General features: G+C 32.2%; 1 protein-coding gene across 2 annotated transcripts in view; it reads right to left on the bottom strand.

Moving 5' to 3' along the window:
* The window catches only part of LOC118199665 (glycerol-3-phosphate acyltransferase 3-like), a 138,782-nt gene that overhangs the window by 54,370 nt on the left and 69,440 nt on the right, over positions 1-14,972 (bottom strand). For both annotated transcript variants that reach the window (XM_085809728.1, XM_035371564.2), the window contains exons 7-8: positions 5,870-5,944; positions 3,762-3,851 (exon numbers count right to left, since the gene is read on the bottom strand). In XM_085809728.1, coding sequence (XP_085665854.1) covers positions 3,762-3,851; positions 5,870-5,944 — 165 coding nt within the window. The remainder of the gene's footprint in view (positions 1-3,761; positions 3,852-5,869; positions 5,945-14,972) is intronic.

The following is a 14,972-nucleotide window of genomic DNA, read 5'->3' as shown; positions in this document are numbered from 1 at the left end:
AAAGTAACCTTGAACTTTTGATTATGTCAAAAAGAGTTTCCAATTCTGGAGCTGCCAAAGGATCTACAAAGCGAAAGCATGTTTCGATGTCTATTAAACAAAAAGTGGAATTGCTGCAAAAAATGGATAAAGGCATGAAGAAAATGACAGAGAGGTAATTTGTTTCTCTAACCATTCCAAAATCTATTTATCAATTTCCTGCTGCTCTGCCAGGGGAGGGGGGGGGCAATGTCGCGGCGCGCAGTGAACTGGAAGTTGATCTGCCAGCAGAATCCTCATCTTCAGGGCAGATGTTTTTATTTTATTCGGCTTATAATTCCTCACTAAATGTAGTGTTTCATCTCGATGTACTCTGATATGATTTAAATCAATTTCCTCGTCATTATAAATATCACGAATACACATCAAATAGTTTTCTGGTTGCGATTTTCTAATTTCGACTATGTGTAATGTATGCTTTACGCACGTGCACATTGAAAGAAATGTTTAATAAAGTAAACAAATAAATATTAAGCTTTTTTTGTAAATTTTGATACCCTTTAGATCATAATTGCTCTTTATTTCATAAATTACGGTTTCATATTTTTAATTGTATAATTTCTGCATGCAATCTTACCAGATTTAAAATGATCATCTATAATCCGGAAAAAACCCTAATACAGAATCGCCGAAGTTCCGACGAGTCCGGATTAAAGACTTTGTACTGTAGTTATTATAAGAGCTTTTTTATCTATATTTCAGGATAAAAATATTTTTTACACATGAATGAATGCTTGAACTTGAGTAACAAAACTAATGACACAGACAGCAATGTCAAAAAGTGTCTAAAGAGGTATGTAAGATGTGAAAAAGAAAATATGAGACATTTCTCCAATTTGGCTTTACCTTCAACAATTGTGAGGATAAGAAATAATATTTTTGTTTAATTTCTAATAATAGCTATGGAAAATATGAAACTATGAAAATTAAAAAGGCATCTTGAATCCATGTATCCTTCTTACATCGATAAAACAAAGAATATACTGAAAATTTTCAAATAAAGAAAAGCAATATTTTGAGAAATTTATGACAATATTAACTTGTGCCATATGAAATTTCATATCTGATTACCAAGAGTAAAATCCATACAGAATTGATTAAGATTTTGTATTACCTGCTGCTGTTAAAATGGTAGAAATACTTAATGAAAGTAAATATGATAATGAAATTTGGCAAATCTCTTTTTTAAATGATACTGTTGGCAATAAAATTTATAAAATTAGCCAATACAGTCAAAAGTCTTTAATCCGGACTCGTCGGGACTTCGGCAATTCAGGATTATGGATTTTTCAGGATTATAGATCATCAGTTTAAATCTGGTAAGATGGCATGCAGAAATTATAAAATTAAAAATATGAAAACGTAATTTATGAAATAAAGAACAATTATGATCTAAAGCATATCAAAATTTACAAAAAGAAAAAGCTTACTATTTATTTGTTTACTTTATTAAACATTTCTTTCAATGTAAGTTGTTTAAGTTGCTTCGTTTTTTATTTGATAAAACTTTCTCTTCAATTCTACTAAACAGACATAATTTCTTGTTTAGTTACAAAGTTCCGCTGTTCAAGTACTATAATTGCTGTGTCGAAAATACTGACTAATTTGTCAATCGAAATTTTTTCGTTTTCAATAACCTGTGTCACTTTCTTCACTATCGGAACTATCGGAAGTCAATTATAATGACGAGGAACTTACATTACACATACATTACACATATTCGAAATTAGAAAATTGCAACCAGAAAACTATTTGATGTGTATTCGTGATATTTACAATGACGAGGAATTTGATTTAAATCATATCAAAGACGGAGTACATCGAGATGAAATACTACATTTAGTAAGGATTTATAAGCCAAATAAAATAAAAACATCTGCCCTGAAGATAAGGATAGTGCTGACAGATCAACTTCCAATTCATTGCGCTCTGCCTCATTTCCCTCCCCCCACAGAACAGCGTGAAATTGATAAACATATTTTGGAATGATTAGATAATTAAAGGATATGCCTTCATCCATTTTTTGCAGCAATTCCACTTTCTGTTTAACAGACTTCGAAACATACTTTCGCTTTGTACATCCTTTACATATTAGCAAACATAAATCAGAAATTCTATTTGACATAATCGAAAGTTCAAGCTTACTTTTATAAAATTGCTCTAACAGTCTGCAAAAAATAAGCCGGATCCAATTCGAAGATTAAGGAACAACGCAATTTGCAACATTAACTGAATTAGATAATTTTAGCTTAGCTTATACCGTCCGTTATACATTAAACGCGCATGCGTAAACATATTATGTGCATGCGCACATGCATATTCGCAGCCGTAAAGGTCTTGCACGCACGCGTAAACGCCTATGTGCATGCGTCAACGCGACACATGTGCAGAAAGTTTGTAGCTTTGAGGTCTGGATTATAGATCATTCCGGATTATGGGTGTCTGAATAAACAACTTTTGACTGTACCAATTTGAGTAACTTGTTAAAGAAAGCCAAAAATTAACAATTCAGTTGGACATCAATACAGTCAGACTGATATTTTAAAAAAGGCTTTATTTCTTAGTACATGTTAGAAACATTTATAAAGAAAATATCAATGAAGAATTGTTATTTTCTCATCCTTTGGAAAAGCATAACAGAGGGGAAGACCTATACAGTAAAGTTGCAGAATTTTTTTAAATCAAGAGTTTAAAATGGAAAAATTGCATTGAAGTACACATAAATGGTACGAAAGCAATGTAGGCTAAAAATCATTAACTCATGTGATTAATGTTTTATATTATTTTTTAAAGCTGCTGGTAATAATCATGCAAATTTTACGCCCTGCCTAATTAATTGAGAGGTTCTTGCAGCCAAAAAAAAATTAGCAACAGAATTCAACAAAGTTCTTGAGAATGTTGTCAAAATTATAAACGTTTATTAAAAGCAGTGCCCTTAACAGCTGTTTATTTTTAAATCTCTTTAAAGATACTGACAGCGAATTAAAACAAAAATTAGCATTACACATAGAAGATGTTGAAGATTAAGAAGATTATTGTTGTTAAAATATGAAATCATTATATTTTACCAAATAAAAATCTGTTCTTGCTGCTATTTTTGAAAATGACTTTTGGCTATTAAAGCTGGACTATTTTATTAGATATTTCTGAAAACCTGTGCAATCTCAGCTTGTCTATTCAAAGAAAAAAACAACAATACTTATTTCAAATGATAAAATTGCAGGTTTTTATTAAAAATATCATCATTTGAAAAAATAGGGTGCAAATAATCATTTGGAAAAATAGGGTGGAAAATTATTTGAAATGTTTCTGACTTAACAATTTTATAATCGATAAAAAATTATTGTAAAACTTTAATTATGAAAATCCTTATAGATTACAATAAAAAAAAAAACCCTTAGAAACACAGTTTTGCAGACACTTTATGCCAAATTTTGATTTCAAAAGATTATCTTGGATTTAAAAACCATTTGATATAAATGAGATTAATCATCTGCCATAAAAATCCTTGAGAGGATTCTGGATTGGATCTAAAAATGAATTTTATTTTAGCTTATTTTAGAAAGTTTAGAAAAACACTTTAAAAAGAAAAAAAAATTCCAACATTAAAAAAATTTTTGAGCAGAAGATAAATTTTAAAGTCACTCTTTAAATTATCAAGCATAGAAATGCAAAAATCATAGTAAAGCCAAGCTGAATAATGTACTGAAAAAATAGCCCACCTATTATGATATGTAACAATTGCTGAAAAGGAACGAGCTAAAATTCTGAAACACATCAGACTCACATGCCAATATAACCACTTTTTGAACCTAAAACGAAAATTTTATAATTATTAAATAATTACACCACCTTATAACTGGAAACAAATTATACACAAAAACAGGTTCAGAGTACAGGCATTAAATATACAGTTAAATCAATTCTTAAATAGTAAGAGTACTTCCCATAATGGAAATTAAAAATTAAGTTATGATCCATAATAGCCCATAAAAGTGGGTTGAATAACTGGCTGGTTTTTATAGCTTAAAATCAAATAAAGATTATGAAATGCTAGACATAGAACAGACATTTTTCTAATTTAAAAAGAGAAATGTGTAACGTATTTTACTTTAATTAACCAGTTATTATGATTTTGACCTTTACTATGATTATTTCGCTTCCATAGGCCTCACCAGAATGCAAATTAACTTTGAAAGCATATAAGTTGAGGGTTTTGAATATTAGAGAGACAGCATCTGGAACTCCTGCGGCACTGTTAAAATTTGCCAGCTTTGCTTAACACTGATATTTCAACTTGGGCATTCTCACGCTACACGATATTTTAGACTTAAGTGATGGCAAAATATTGAGCCAGCATATAGCTTATTTTGTTCAATCTGTAGTCTTGGGGTACATTAACCATGTTTGAATTTATTTGTCTGTTACTGCTTAATTTATATTGTCAAACGAGGTTGTTTGTTTGTAGCACAAGTTCTGCTTTTTATGTTAAAAGTTTAGGCAAAGCAAACAGGTTACTTTAGAACTTTCTCCTAAAACTAAAAATTTGTGAATATTTAAGAAATAGCAATAACTTGTATAGTAGGATCTGCAGGACTTAACTCCAGTTTTCAGATCAGTTGCAATCTTACAAATGTATCAAAAATACACAAAATACCAAATGATAATAATTTTAAAAACCGCAATCTAATTGCTTTATTAAAATTCCACTTTAACACTTGAGATGACTGTAAGCTAAAACAATGAAGAGATTGCCAGATAGACTTTAGTTATACAAGCTAATGTCAACTGGAATATGCATGATCTTTAACCCTCTCGCTGCGCATCCCGCGATTTCCATGGGCAACGTAGAAGTAGCAAAATTTGCACAGCGCAACCCGCGATTTCCGCAGGGATGAATTTTTGCCATCTATTTAACTGTGCAACCTGCTCTTTCTTAGTTCAAGTTTTCCTTTCGGCTTTTCGGCTTTTGATGTTTGATTGCTTATTTACATGTGGGCTAACAGATGGCATTAGTTGTCCACATTTCTGCCAACTATACAAGAATACGTAACGTAGCATTTTGCGCACGCTTTTTAGAGCTCAAAGATGTCTGGCAGGAAGTGTTTTGCGAGTGATATAACCTATATTCCTGATGATATTTCCAACATTGCTAGTAGTTTTGACTCTGGTTTCAAGTATATTGAAGATAGTTATAGCGAATCTGATGAGAATTTCTCTGCAGATAATGATGAATCTGAAAATTCAGTTTCCATTGAAAATGTTGGACAGTGGTGCAAAATTTATATGCCAAACATTACATTATGCAAATATTTTCATTAGCATATATGTTTTACCTTTGTATTTTATAAAATAAATCATAATTTAAGCAATATTATTTTTCAGAATTTTCCTTTTATACTATTATTCTTCAATTTTGACAACCTTTTTCTATGATCTAATTCTATATTAAAAAAAAAAACTCTTAAAATTTTTTTTATATATTTTAACTCTAAAATATATGTAGATTTGAAATATGTAATAAAACAAAAGTGCAATTTTTGAGCCTATTTTGATAAAAAAAAAACGTACGCAGTGAGAGGGTTAACTGTTCACTAATGAAATGCTATAAAAATATTACAAAGGATTTGGAGATGCATAAGCTTGTATGCCTAGGACAGGTAGTCATATATAAGTACTTTAGACAACTAGGCACTGAGTTCATTACATTACATTAAATCGTAGAAATTTGATAGGGCTATGGAAGTTTCCAACATAAACTTCACAATATTAGATCATACAATTAAAATTGTCTGAAATACTCAATATAAACTGAAAATTTTAGACAAACCTTCCTTCTGGTATGTAGCCAATAATAGTAGTACAAATAATAAGCCATCCAACTCCAATAACAGTTATAAATAACCTAAAAAAGTAAAATAAATTCATATCAAATAAAGAAAGCAAACATTTTCATCATTTTAACTTTAAGATGCATATAATCAAATGACTTGAGTATTCAAAAGAGATGACATTGGTATTATTTCATACACTAGATGGTAAATTTCCAAAACTGCTTTAGGTTTAACAAATTGCGATTTGCATTATGTAATACAACTCTGATCATATCTTGTATGAAAATGATAGCAACTACTGAGGATACAACTTATACACAGAAAATTACATAATATTTAGAAGTATATTTTTAATTCTGATACAACCTAATAAAAACTTTGAATAATCCAAGACTATAGCTGTATACCTCCACTACATAAATATATAATTTCTTAATCATAAAGCATTTCTATAATTTTGCATGGTTTATGGTTATAAAGACAGAAAAACCTCTTGAAAAATCATCTGATGAGTTATATAACAATTTCGGATTGTCATTAGGTATGTATAAATTCTGCCTGACATCTCAAGCTGATAATGACATTTATTTTTGAAAGACTGAGTTTAAACTCACAACTATTTACATCAAAGAATACCGATACACAAAAATATTTAATTGAAATATTTAATTATGAGAAAGCACAAAAAGGAACTCCGTCAATGGTAAGAGATACCTTTGAGCTGCCCTTCAGTTTCAAAAGCAAATCATCTAATGTAAAAAAGGGAAGCTTGCTCATATTATAATGAGGGAAACCGTGAAGATCTTATGCAACCAGTTTTTTAAAACTTTAGGACAGAAACAGTAAATAATTTGAACTACTAGTCTTTTTCACTTATATTTGTTACAAGTGGGCTCAGAAATAGAATACATACTGCTTTCAAACTGAATACCAAAACACAATTTCTTTTCAACTTAATTAAGTACGTCCTAATTACCTCATGTTTCATTATACTGGTAATGGGCCAGCATGTGGCTTTGAACTGATCTCTTATGCACTAATACCTGGTTTTAGTCTGTGATTTTGGCTAGTTGCATAAATTATTTCTATAAAAGTGCATCAATTTAATGTATTTTTGTAATACTGAATGTTATGAAGACAAATCTTCCAGCTATTGGCATCCTCCATACTTGTTATTTTGATGGTTAAATAAATTTTCATAGTCTTACTTCCCTCAATTTCTAAGTATCGCATACAAAGATAAACAGAAGCTTAAAATTCCAGAAAAAGTACTCCTCTTCAACAGTCTTGCATTTAATAAATAATCTATTTTAAAAACTACAAAGTACTTAAACCATTGCCATAACTCCAACAAAGGACGAATGAGCACTTATTGCTAAAAAACAGTTTCTTATATTTGGATGACAGTTTCTTAATATACTTATAAATACTGAAGCAAAATTACTGAAATTTGAAAAGCCTATTTAAGCACTTAGATTGCAATGAAACTTGAAATTTGGAAATAATATAACAAAGAAAACCACTAGAGCAACTGATAATAAAGATAAAATACAGCATAGCAATAAAATCCCTAATCTTAATTTTTTCTAAATGCAGAGTTCCTATTAATACCCTCACCACAGGAAAATAAACAAAATAAAAGCATACAGCCTACCTTCACATGTACACAATGTAGAGGTGAACAACTTCCATATATGTGAGGGCCAAATTAAGATGTGTACTGATGCCACAGCCTGCACAATGCTTTGTTTTGCCAATATTTGGGAAAATATCCTGAAGTAATAAACATGTTTATATCACAACTACTGTCACATACAGGGTGTTACAAAAACATTACATGATTAAATATCTCTTAAATGATATGTCAGAGATCTATTGGCTCCAGTTTAAGCAAGTCAAAAAACAAAAACAAACAAAAACAAAAAAAAAGCCTCCAGAAGTAGACAGTTTTTGTCATTTGATGCATATTAGTAAAAGAATGTGAAAATTTGATTTTTACAATGTAGTCAAAAAAAAAAAAAAAAGATTACACTATCCGGCAATTAAAATATTAGATTATAGTAATTCAACTTTTCAGGATCATTTACAAATAATACTGAAGACTGGCATGTTAAAGCTACTAAATGCAAACTTCAAAAATATTAATTTAGAAGTATTAGTTTCAAATGACTTTGTGGAAATTTTAAATTTATAATTTTGCCTTTATTTTCATATGGCAAATATAATTCGGTACTTTTCCGTTTTGCCGGTGCAAGCGATAACGTCGCCAATAATGGTACAACTGATGCCAAACGGAATATTCTCGCTGGTAACCTTTTACGGCTCATTTTCAAAACAAGTCGCAGCTTTTTCTTATCAGATTGATTGTTTCTTTCATTACTGGCATATAATTACATAGAATTTTTATCAGATAGTTCAGTTTTATGTCTAAGGCCATTTTCGGTAATTAAGTCAGTTAGGATGCAATCACAGCGCTTGCCCGAAGCCGAAAATATAGAAAAGGTAAAGTCAAAGGTTAAATTCCTCGACTCTAATGAGAATGCATTAGCGAAGTAAAGTACTGCATTTTTACATAATTTCTGAGTAAGTTATTCGTACGAACTGAATTATTTCTTGCATTTAAACTTGTGTTCCAAATTAAGATTTAAGTTCAAATTAATGTAGATAATTACTGAGAGCATTAGATTTTTGTAGAGTAGTTTACGTGAGATGAGATCGCTTGGGGTCACGTGATATGAACCGGCGAATCAGGATGTTGAACCATAATAAATTCTTAATTTAATGTCTTTTTGCAAATTTATTGCCTTCATTTATTGGCTTTTTATAAAATTGTAAGCGATATTAAAATGTTTATGCCTTCAAAAAAAAAGAATTCTTAGAACTAACATTCTTTTTTAATATTTTTTATGTGCATACTGTATGTTGTCGCCAATAAAGTCTGCTTGGCGAGATTTGCGCCGGCGAAATGGAAAAGTACCTATAATTCTTATCCTTTTCAATAAGTCACAATTTTTAGACTCCCTCCCCCTAGGAATAACTTTGCATATTATGGACAACTTTGTTTTTCTGAAAGATATTTGGCAGGATAATGAACAATGTATTAGCTGTAATTTTTCTTCCCTTTAAGAAAAAGGCTGCATAAAAATTTATATTTCATATATTTTTATTAAATGGAATCGTCACTAAATCTGTCATACCTTGAAAATCTACCTTATTTGATTCATTTCTAAAACTGGAACCATGCATCTATGACAAAACATTTAAGACACATTTCATCACACAATTTTTTTAAACACCCTGTATTTTTCAAATTGTACTCCGTGTCAAAAAAACTCCATACATCTAAAAAACATTTTCACTCATGTTGAAACCTTCACAAGAATAATGAGGAGACAAAGATGAAAAAATACTGGAAAGCAATTAATTTTTTAATTGAGCAAACATTAAATACAAAACTATTATACATTAGAAAGATGCATAGTAATCTCTGGTGGCAATTCATAAGACTATTCAACATCAGTTATCGTTCAGTGGAACTGCTGTCAAATATTTTATAACTGCATAGCAAGTTCACATATGTCAAGATGATTGCAAATGGCATCTAACATAGCCCATATGTATTCAGAAGTAAAAAAATCTGAAAGGCCAAGGGAGGGCTATGACACTGCACAAATATTCCCTGATGACATTTGCACAGTGTAAAACAGACATTATCTTGTTGAAAAATGGCTCTCAACCCAGATGCCACTTCTGTCATTTCCACATATTCTTTTATGGCTCCAGTTTCATCTGTTGGACTTGCTTTTGCAGTCTTTCTTGGCCAAATTTTATTTCTTCTCGTCCAGCTTTCATCTCTTCTTGTCTGGCTTTCATATCTTCCAGTCCAGCCTTCATCTTAGCACTCGTATCTACATATCCAGCTACATATCTCATCATATCTGGCTTTGATTTCAGCCTTCATCTCTTCATATCCAGCTTTTATCTCTTCATATCCAGCTTTCAACTCTTCTAGCCTGGCTTTTATAGCTGCTAAGAAGTCCATTAGCTTCATTTCCTCCGCCATGGCTTTTTGCTGTGGGCAGGTCACTGGCCTTCCTGGTATTCATGCCAGATGATATCTGTATACTGTTGGTCTATTAAATTACAGTAAGGAATTACTGAGGGTGACTAAGCATCATAAATAATGGTTCTCCAAAAGGTAACACCAGACGTGAAGGGCATAAGCCCCTCCATAATGGAGTAAGCAGCACTGACCAGGTTTTCTCTACATGCAAATTCTCAATCCATACAAGCTAAGCAAGAACTCTGAATCATGGTTGAATATGATTTGACTCCAGTTCTGCAGATTCCAAGCTTCACAGCCATGACACCAAGCATTAAACGGCCATGACACCAAGCATTAAGTGTGTGTTAATGACCAAGAGTCAGTGGCATAATGAGCTATGAGAAAGTCCAATTTCTTATGGCTGTTTTTCAATAATGCTTCATGACATCAAATGCACAGAAAGCGGGCTTATATGATTCTAAAAGGCAGACAATAACACTTTCAGTTTACTTATGGTTTAACAAGTTGTCAGCCTAAGCTTGCAACTGCCCTTGCATCAATTATGGGGTTATCACATCTCGTGATGTATGAGGGAAAAGAAAATTTTTGCAAGAAATGAGCTTTTCCCTCTCCTACCATTAGAGGGTATCTAATTAAACATAATTCAGTACAACATGTGTCTCACCGAGCTATGTGTGACTTTGAAAATGACCTGAAAATGTCTCAATTGATGTTTTGTCCCTCGCATGATTCCTCCAAAAACCTGGTTTCTTCGTAAGTCAATCAGTCAGATATTTCCATACCAAAATTCTGGAAAATGTTTCTTTCAATGCATAGTTGAGAGTAGCTTGTAAATATGATATCATTTATATGAGCATCCTATTAGAACCAGTAGTAACACATCTCACTATATTATGTCCCCCCTCATGCATGGCGATTCATTATTACAACCAGCCTACATCCTTGAAGGCAGTGATTCAAAATCAGGTAGATTTGCTTTAATGATCGCACTAGCTTGTTTTACATCTTTGGTGCATTCTCATTTGCTGATATAAATGCCAAGCTATGTACCTCATATGTGGAGCATATCTTTGCTACGAGCTTCAGATTTGCTTTGCGCATTCATAAGCTGTACTTTTTCTACCATTTGCATACCTGACTGTGAGGGGTTGTTTATTTAAGCTTCAAGATTATCAGATGATTTTTTAAAGTGGACAGATTTTTTTAACACAGAGTTATACTCAAAATATCACCATGAACAAATGTAAGACTACATATATAAGAAATTAAAATGCCATTCTAAAGGCACTTTCTGAAAAGCACTTTGTGTCTTTAAAGTTTGAAATGTGTAAAAGCTAATGTGGTACCCATACATCACATAAATGTGTAGTACATGTGTATAAAGGTGCTTTTTGGATGCTCATGAGAAACAAGAATTTCATCAAAGTTTCTCAAATAGCACTAATATTTTCATTAAGTCCTGAAAACAACCCTAATATGGTAAGGTGGTAAAATGTAAGAAAACATATGCACTAGGAAGTCTGCAATTAATTATAATACACTTCATTAAAGAAGAACTTTACAGGCCATGTGGCTTGTAGGTGGCCAGCTGTTCATCTCAGCTTTATCTAAACAGAGACTTGCTTCACTTCGAAATTACTTCAAAGACTTCAAAGGGTGATAAATGTCATATGAAATTTAACATAAGGAAATCTTCTAAGAGTTAAAAGCACTGATGGAATGATTTAAAACTGTCGACTCTAAAGATAAAATCTGCAGAGAACTAAGTTCCAGAAATGACTTGGTAAATTTTGAGGATTACACAGCATTTAGCTATTTCATTTTAATGTCGCTACTATAATTAATTACTATGAAACACAAATCACTGTATTTTGCACTATGATAATCACATAAACTACTGCAATACTATGAAAAAAAATTAATTGAATGCTAACATCATCCTATCCTCAATGTATAGAAGAATATTGAGATCCAGCCTCAATATCCCTCTTTCAGGCTTTGTCTTCAGTCTGTAATTATGAAGCATCAACCAGTGACCAAGTGGTTAAGATTGCTAAATACTTGTGATTCTGCAGCATAGTCAGTTTATGTGCTGCTTATCATGTGTAACATGAATACAAACCAATCTTCCTCAGAAATTCATCCATGAAAGCACCCCTTCCATTAGCCAGATAACCCACATGAACTTTTCATATTCAAATAACCAAATCAAGTTGAAACTATGATATAATAGATACTAAAATATGTTTCAGCCTTCACGTTATTACACTATGAAGGCTTTGGAAAGATTTTTTTTTTTTTGATAGAATGATATTGCTTAAGAATTTGTATGACATCAACAAAAGTGTTTTGAATGACCACTATAAAAAAGTTTATCAAATCACTGTGTGTATATAGTAAATGACTGGAGACAGGTCGTACCAAAAGTCTCAACAGTGGTCACGCAAAGTAGAGATATTCAGACATGGTGGTGTTTGAGCTCTAAGCTGCCACTCCATGACATTCCAAATGTGCTCTATTGGGTTAATATCAAGCGAGTTAGGTGGCCAGGACATTAATTAGAATCCATCCTTATGCTCCTGGAAACACTCAAACACTCCTCGAACCTTGTAACATAAGACCTTGTCCTGCTGGAAGATCCCATTTCTGTTTAGGAAAACACACACCATGTAAGGGTGTAACTAATCTGTAATTATGTTCAGGTGGTGACAGGTGACGGAGGACGGGGACGCCTGATGTTTAACAGAGGTAAACAGGCATATGTCCCGCGCCCTCCCCTATCTAGTGGCAGCAACTCCCAGGAGCCTCATGAGGCCACCTTGGGAGTTTATTGAAGAATTTTACGTAATTGTACATGGCCATACAGAGGCGTCTTAGGAATACATTAGTTTTGATCGATAGGCGGATGATTTGTTACATCTTGGTTTTTAGACACTAATTACAGCATATACATACACATACAAGTACATACAATTGCACATATAAAGATACATACAAAACACTTGTAAAACGCATATAAAAGCACATATATAACACATATAAAACATGTAAGCACATTATATAAAAATAGAAATTAGATACTAGTTTGCACACACTTATACAAGTAAAACACATACTTATAATGAAACATATTTAAGCTAATATATAGTATACACTTACACTAAAGACACATTTAGATCATTTAGACACATTTAGATCACATATCACATGTAAAATGCGCAAATAAACATACATAAAGCATGCAGGCACACTGTAGAATATTAAATTTTGTTATTAGATGATATAGTAATTACAGATGAAACTTTACTCTGGAGAATACATTATGCAATATGTTATATCAGGTACACTATACTTATTTAATTTGAATAGATATGCAGCGCTTTTTATATACATAATGCTTACAGAATTGATACACAATGTAAAAACAGATACACTTTGCTTGTAAAGCATTAGATATTAGAATTTATACTGCACACAATTGTACAAACGAAATAAGACACTATACTACTATATACAACACAGTTATGGTGTACAATTATGCAAACACAATTATACTAACGTATTAAAACGCAGAATAAAACACTATACTACGGTATATAACACAATTGTGCACAATTATATAAACACAATTATACTTACACATTAAAAAAAAAAAATCTATACTATTGTATACACACAATTATAGTACGCAGCACCATGCATGCTATGTTGCCAAGCTATATATTTCTATGCGAAGCTATGAGATTATACAGGTAATGCAGATACAATATTGATAGATATAGATGAATTATACATTATGCATATGTCAGATACAGTGCAGATATATTACAGATAGTTTGAGTAATACAGATATGATGTGCAGGCAATAACTGTAGTGGAGACACTATGTTATAGAATGCGCTGAGCTTATTTTATATTATATTAGATGCACAGTGTTTATTGGATTAAAGTAGGTACACAGTACTTTTTATATACACATTGCTCACAGAACAAATGCACAGTGCAAAGTCAGATACACAACAGGTTGTAAGATATTGCAGGTAATGCACACGCAATGTAGATAGTTGCATAGTAATTATATGCTTTATATACAGCAGATACTGTGCAGAATTTGACAAATTCAGTGCAGAATGAGGTGCATATTTATTGCAGATAGTTTGTATAACGCGTTTGTGTAATACAGTACTGGCAATGACTGTAGGAGAAACACTATGTTGTAGAATACACAGTGCATATTAGTATTGTAATAGATACATGATGCTTGTTATATACACAATGCTTACAGAATGGTTACACAATGCAAAGTCGGATACACATTTGTTTTACACTGTTCAGTTAAGCATGGACTAGCATGGACATGCAAGTAGTAACCTGTGATTAGTCAGTGTTGAGCTCTGTACACTGTTGATAAGTTCTGTACACGATTTGTCAGGGCGTTCCAATTACTCTGCGCACAGTACCTTATACACTGATATATAACTTGCAGTTGTTGTAATAACTGTGGTTATTCCAGGAAATACTTCTATAGATATTTCAGTCGTTGTAACTACTACAGAGACACAATGCAGGTAACAGTCTGTTCATAGTCAGTAGTTTGCTCTATACGCCGTAAGTGAGTACTGTACGCAGTAAGCAGCTATGTCTGCAGTTATGTTGCAATGCAGTTATGTTATAAGCGCAGCACATAATTTAAACATATTGTGAGTTGCATTCAGCTGATTGTCAGTATAAGAGACTGTCAGAATTCTGTTGATGATTTGGTAGTGAAAGCTGACTGTGGTTGCTTTATGAGACGCCTTAATTGACGCTAGTTTGGTTGGCAGATATCTTGCCCTAGGTCGTTGACCTGCCTAATTATTTGGCAGATCTTTTTTACCGCTGGTGGGTGCTTAATGATGAATCGTTTATATGATTCTATATTTGTGGCTGGGAGTGGTAGGTGTAAGTTGGATGTAAGGCTGCATTCAAATATGTAGTGGTCGGGGGAGCCAGTAGCCCCGCAGACGCATATATCTGTCATCGAAATTGCATGT

Source organism: Stegodyphus dumicola, chromosome X2 (assembly GCF_044657685.1).
Source record: "Stegodyphus dumicola isolate Sdum_Otavi_A_Nest chromosome X2, ASM4465768v1".
NCBI lineage: Eukaryota > Metazoa > Arthropoda > Arachnida > Araneae > Eresidae > Stegodyphus > Stegodyphus dumicola.
Note: the sequence above shows the minus strand (reverse complement) of the source record. Positions and strands in the feature narration are given on the sequence as shown.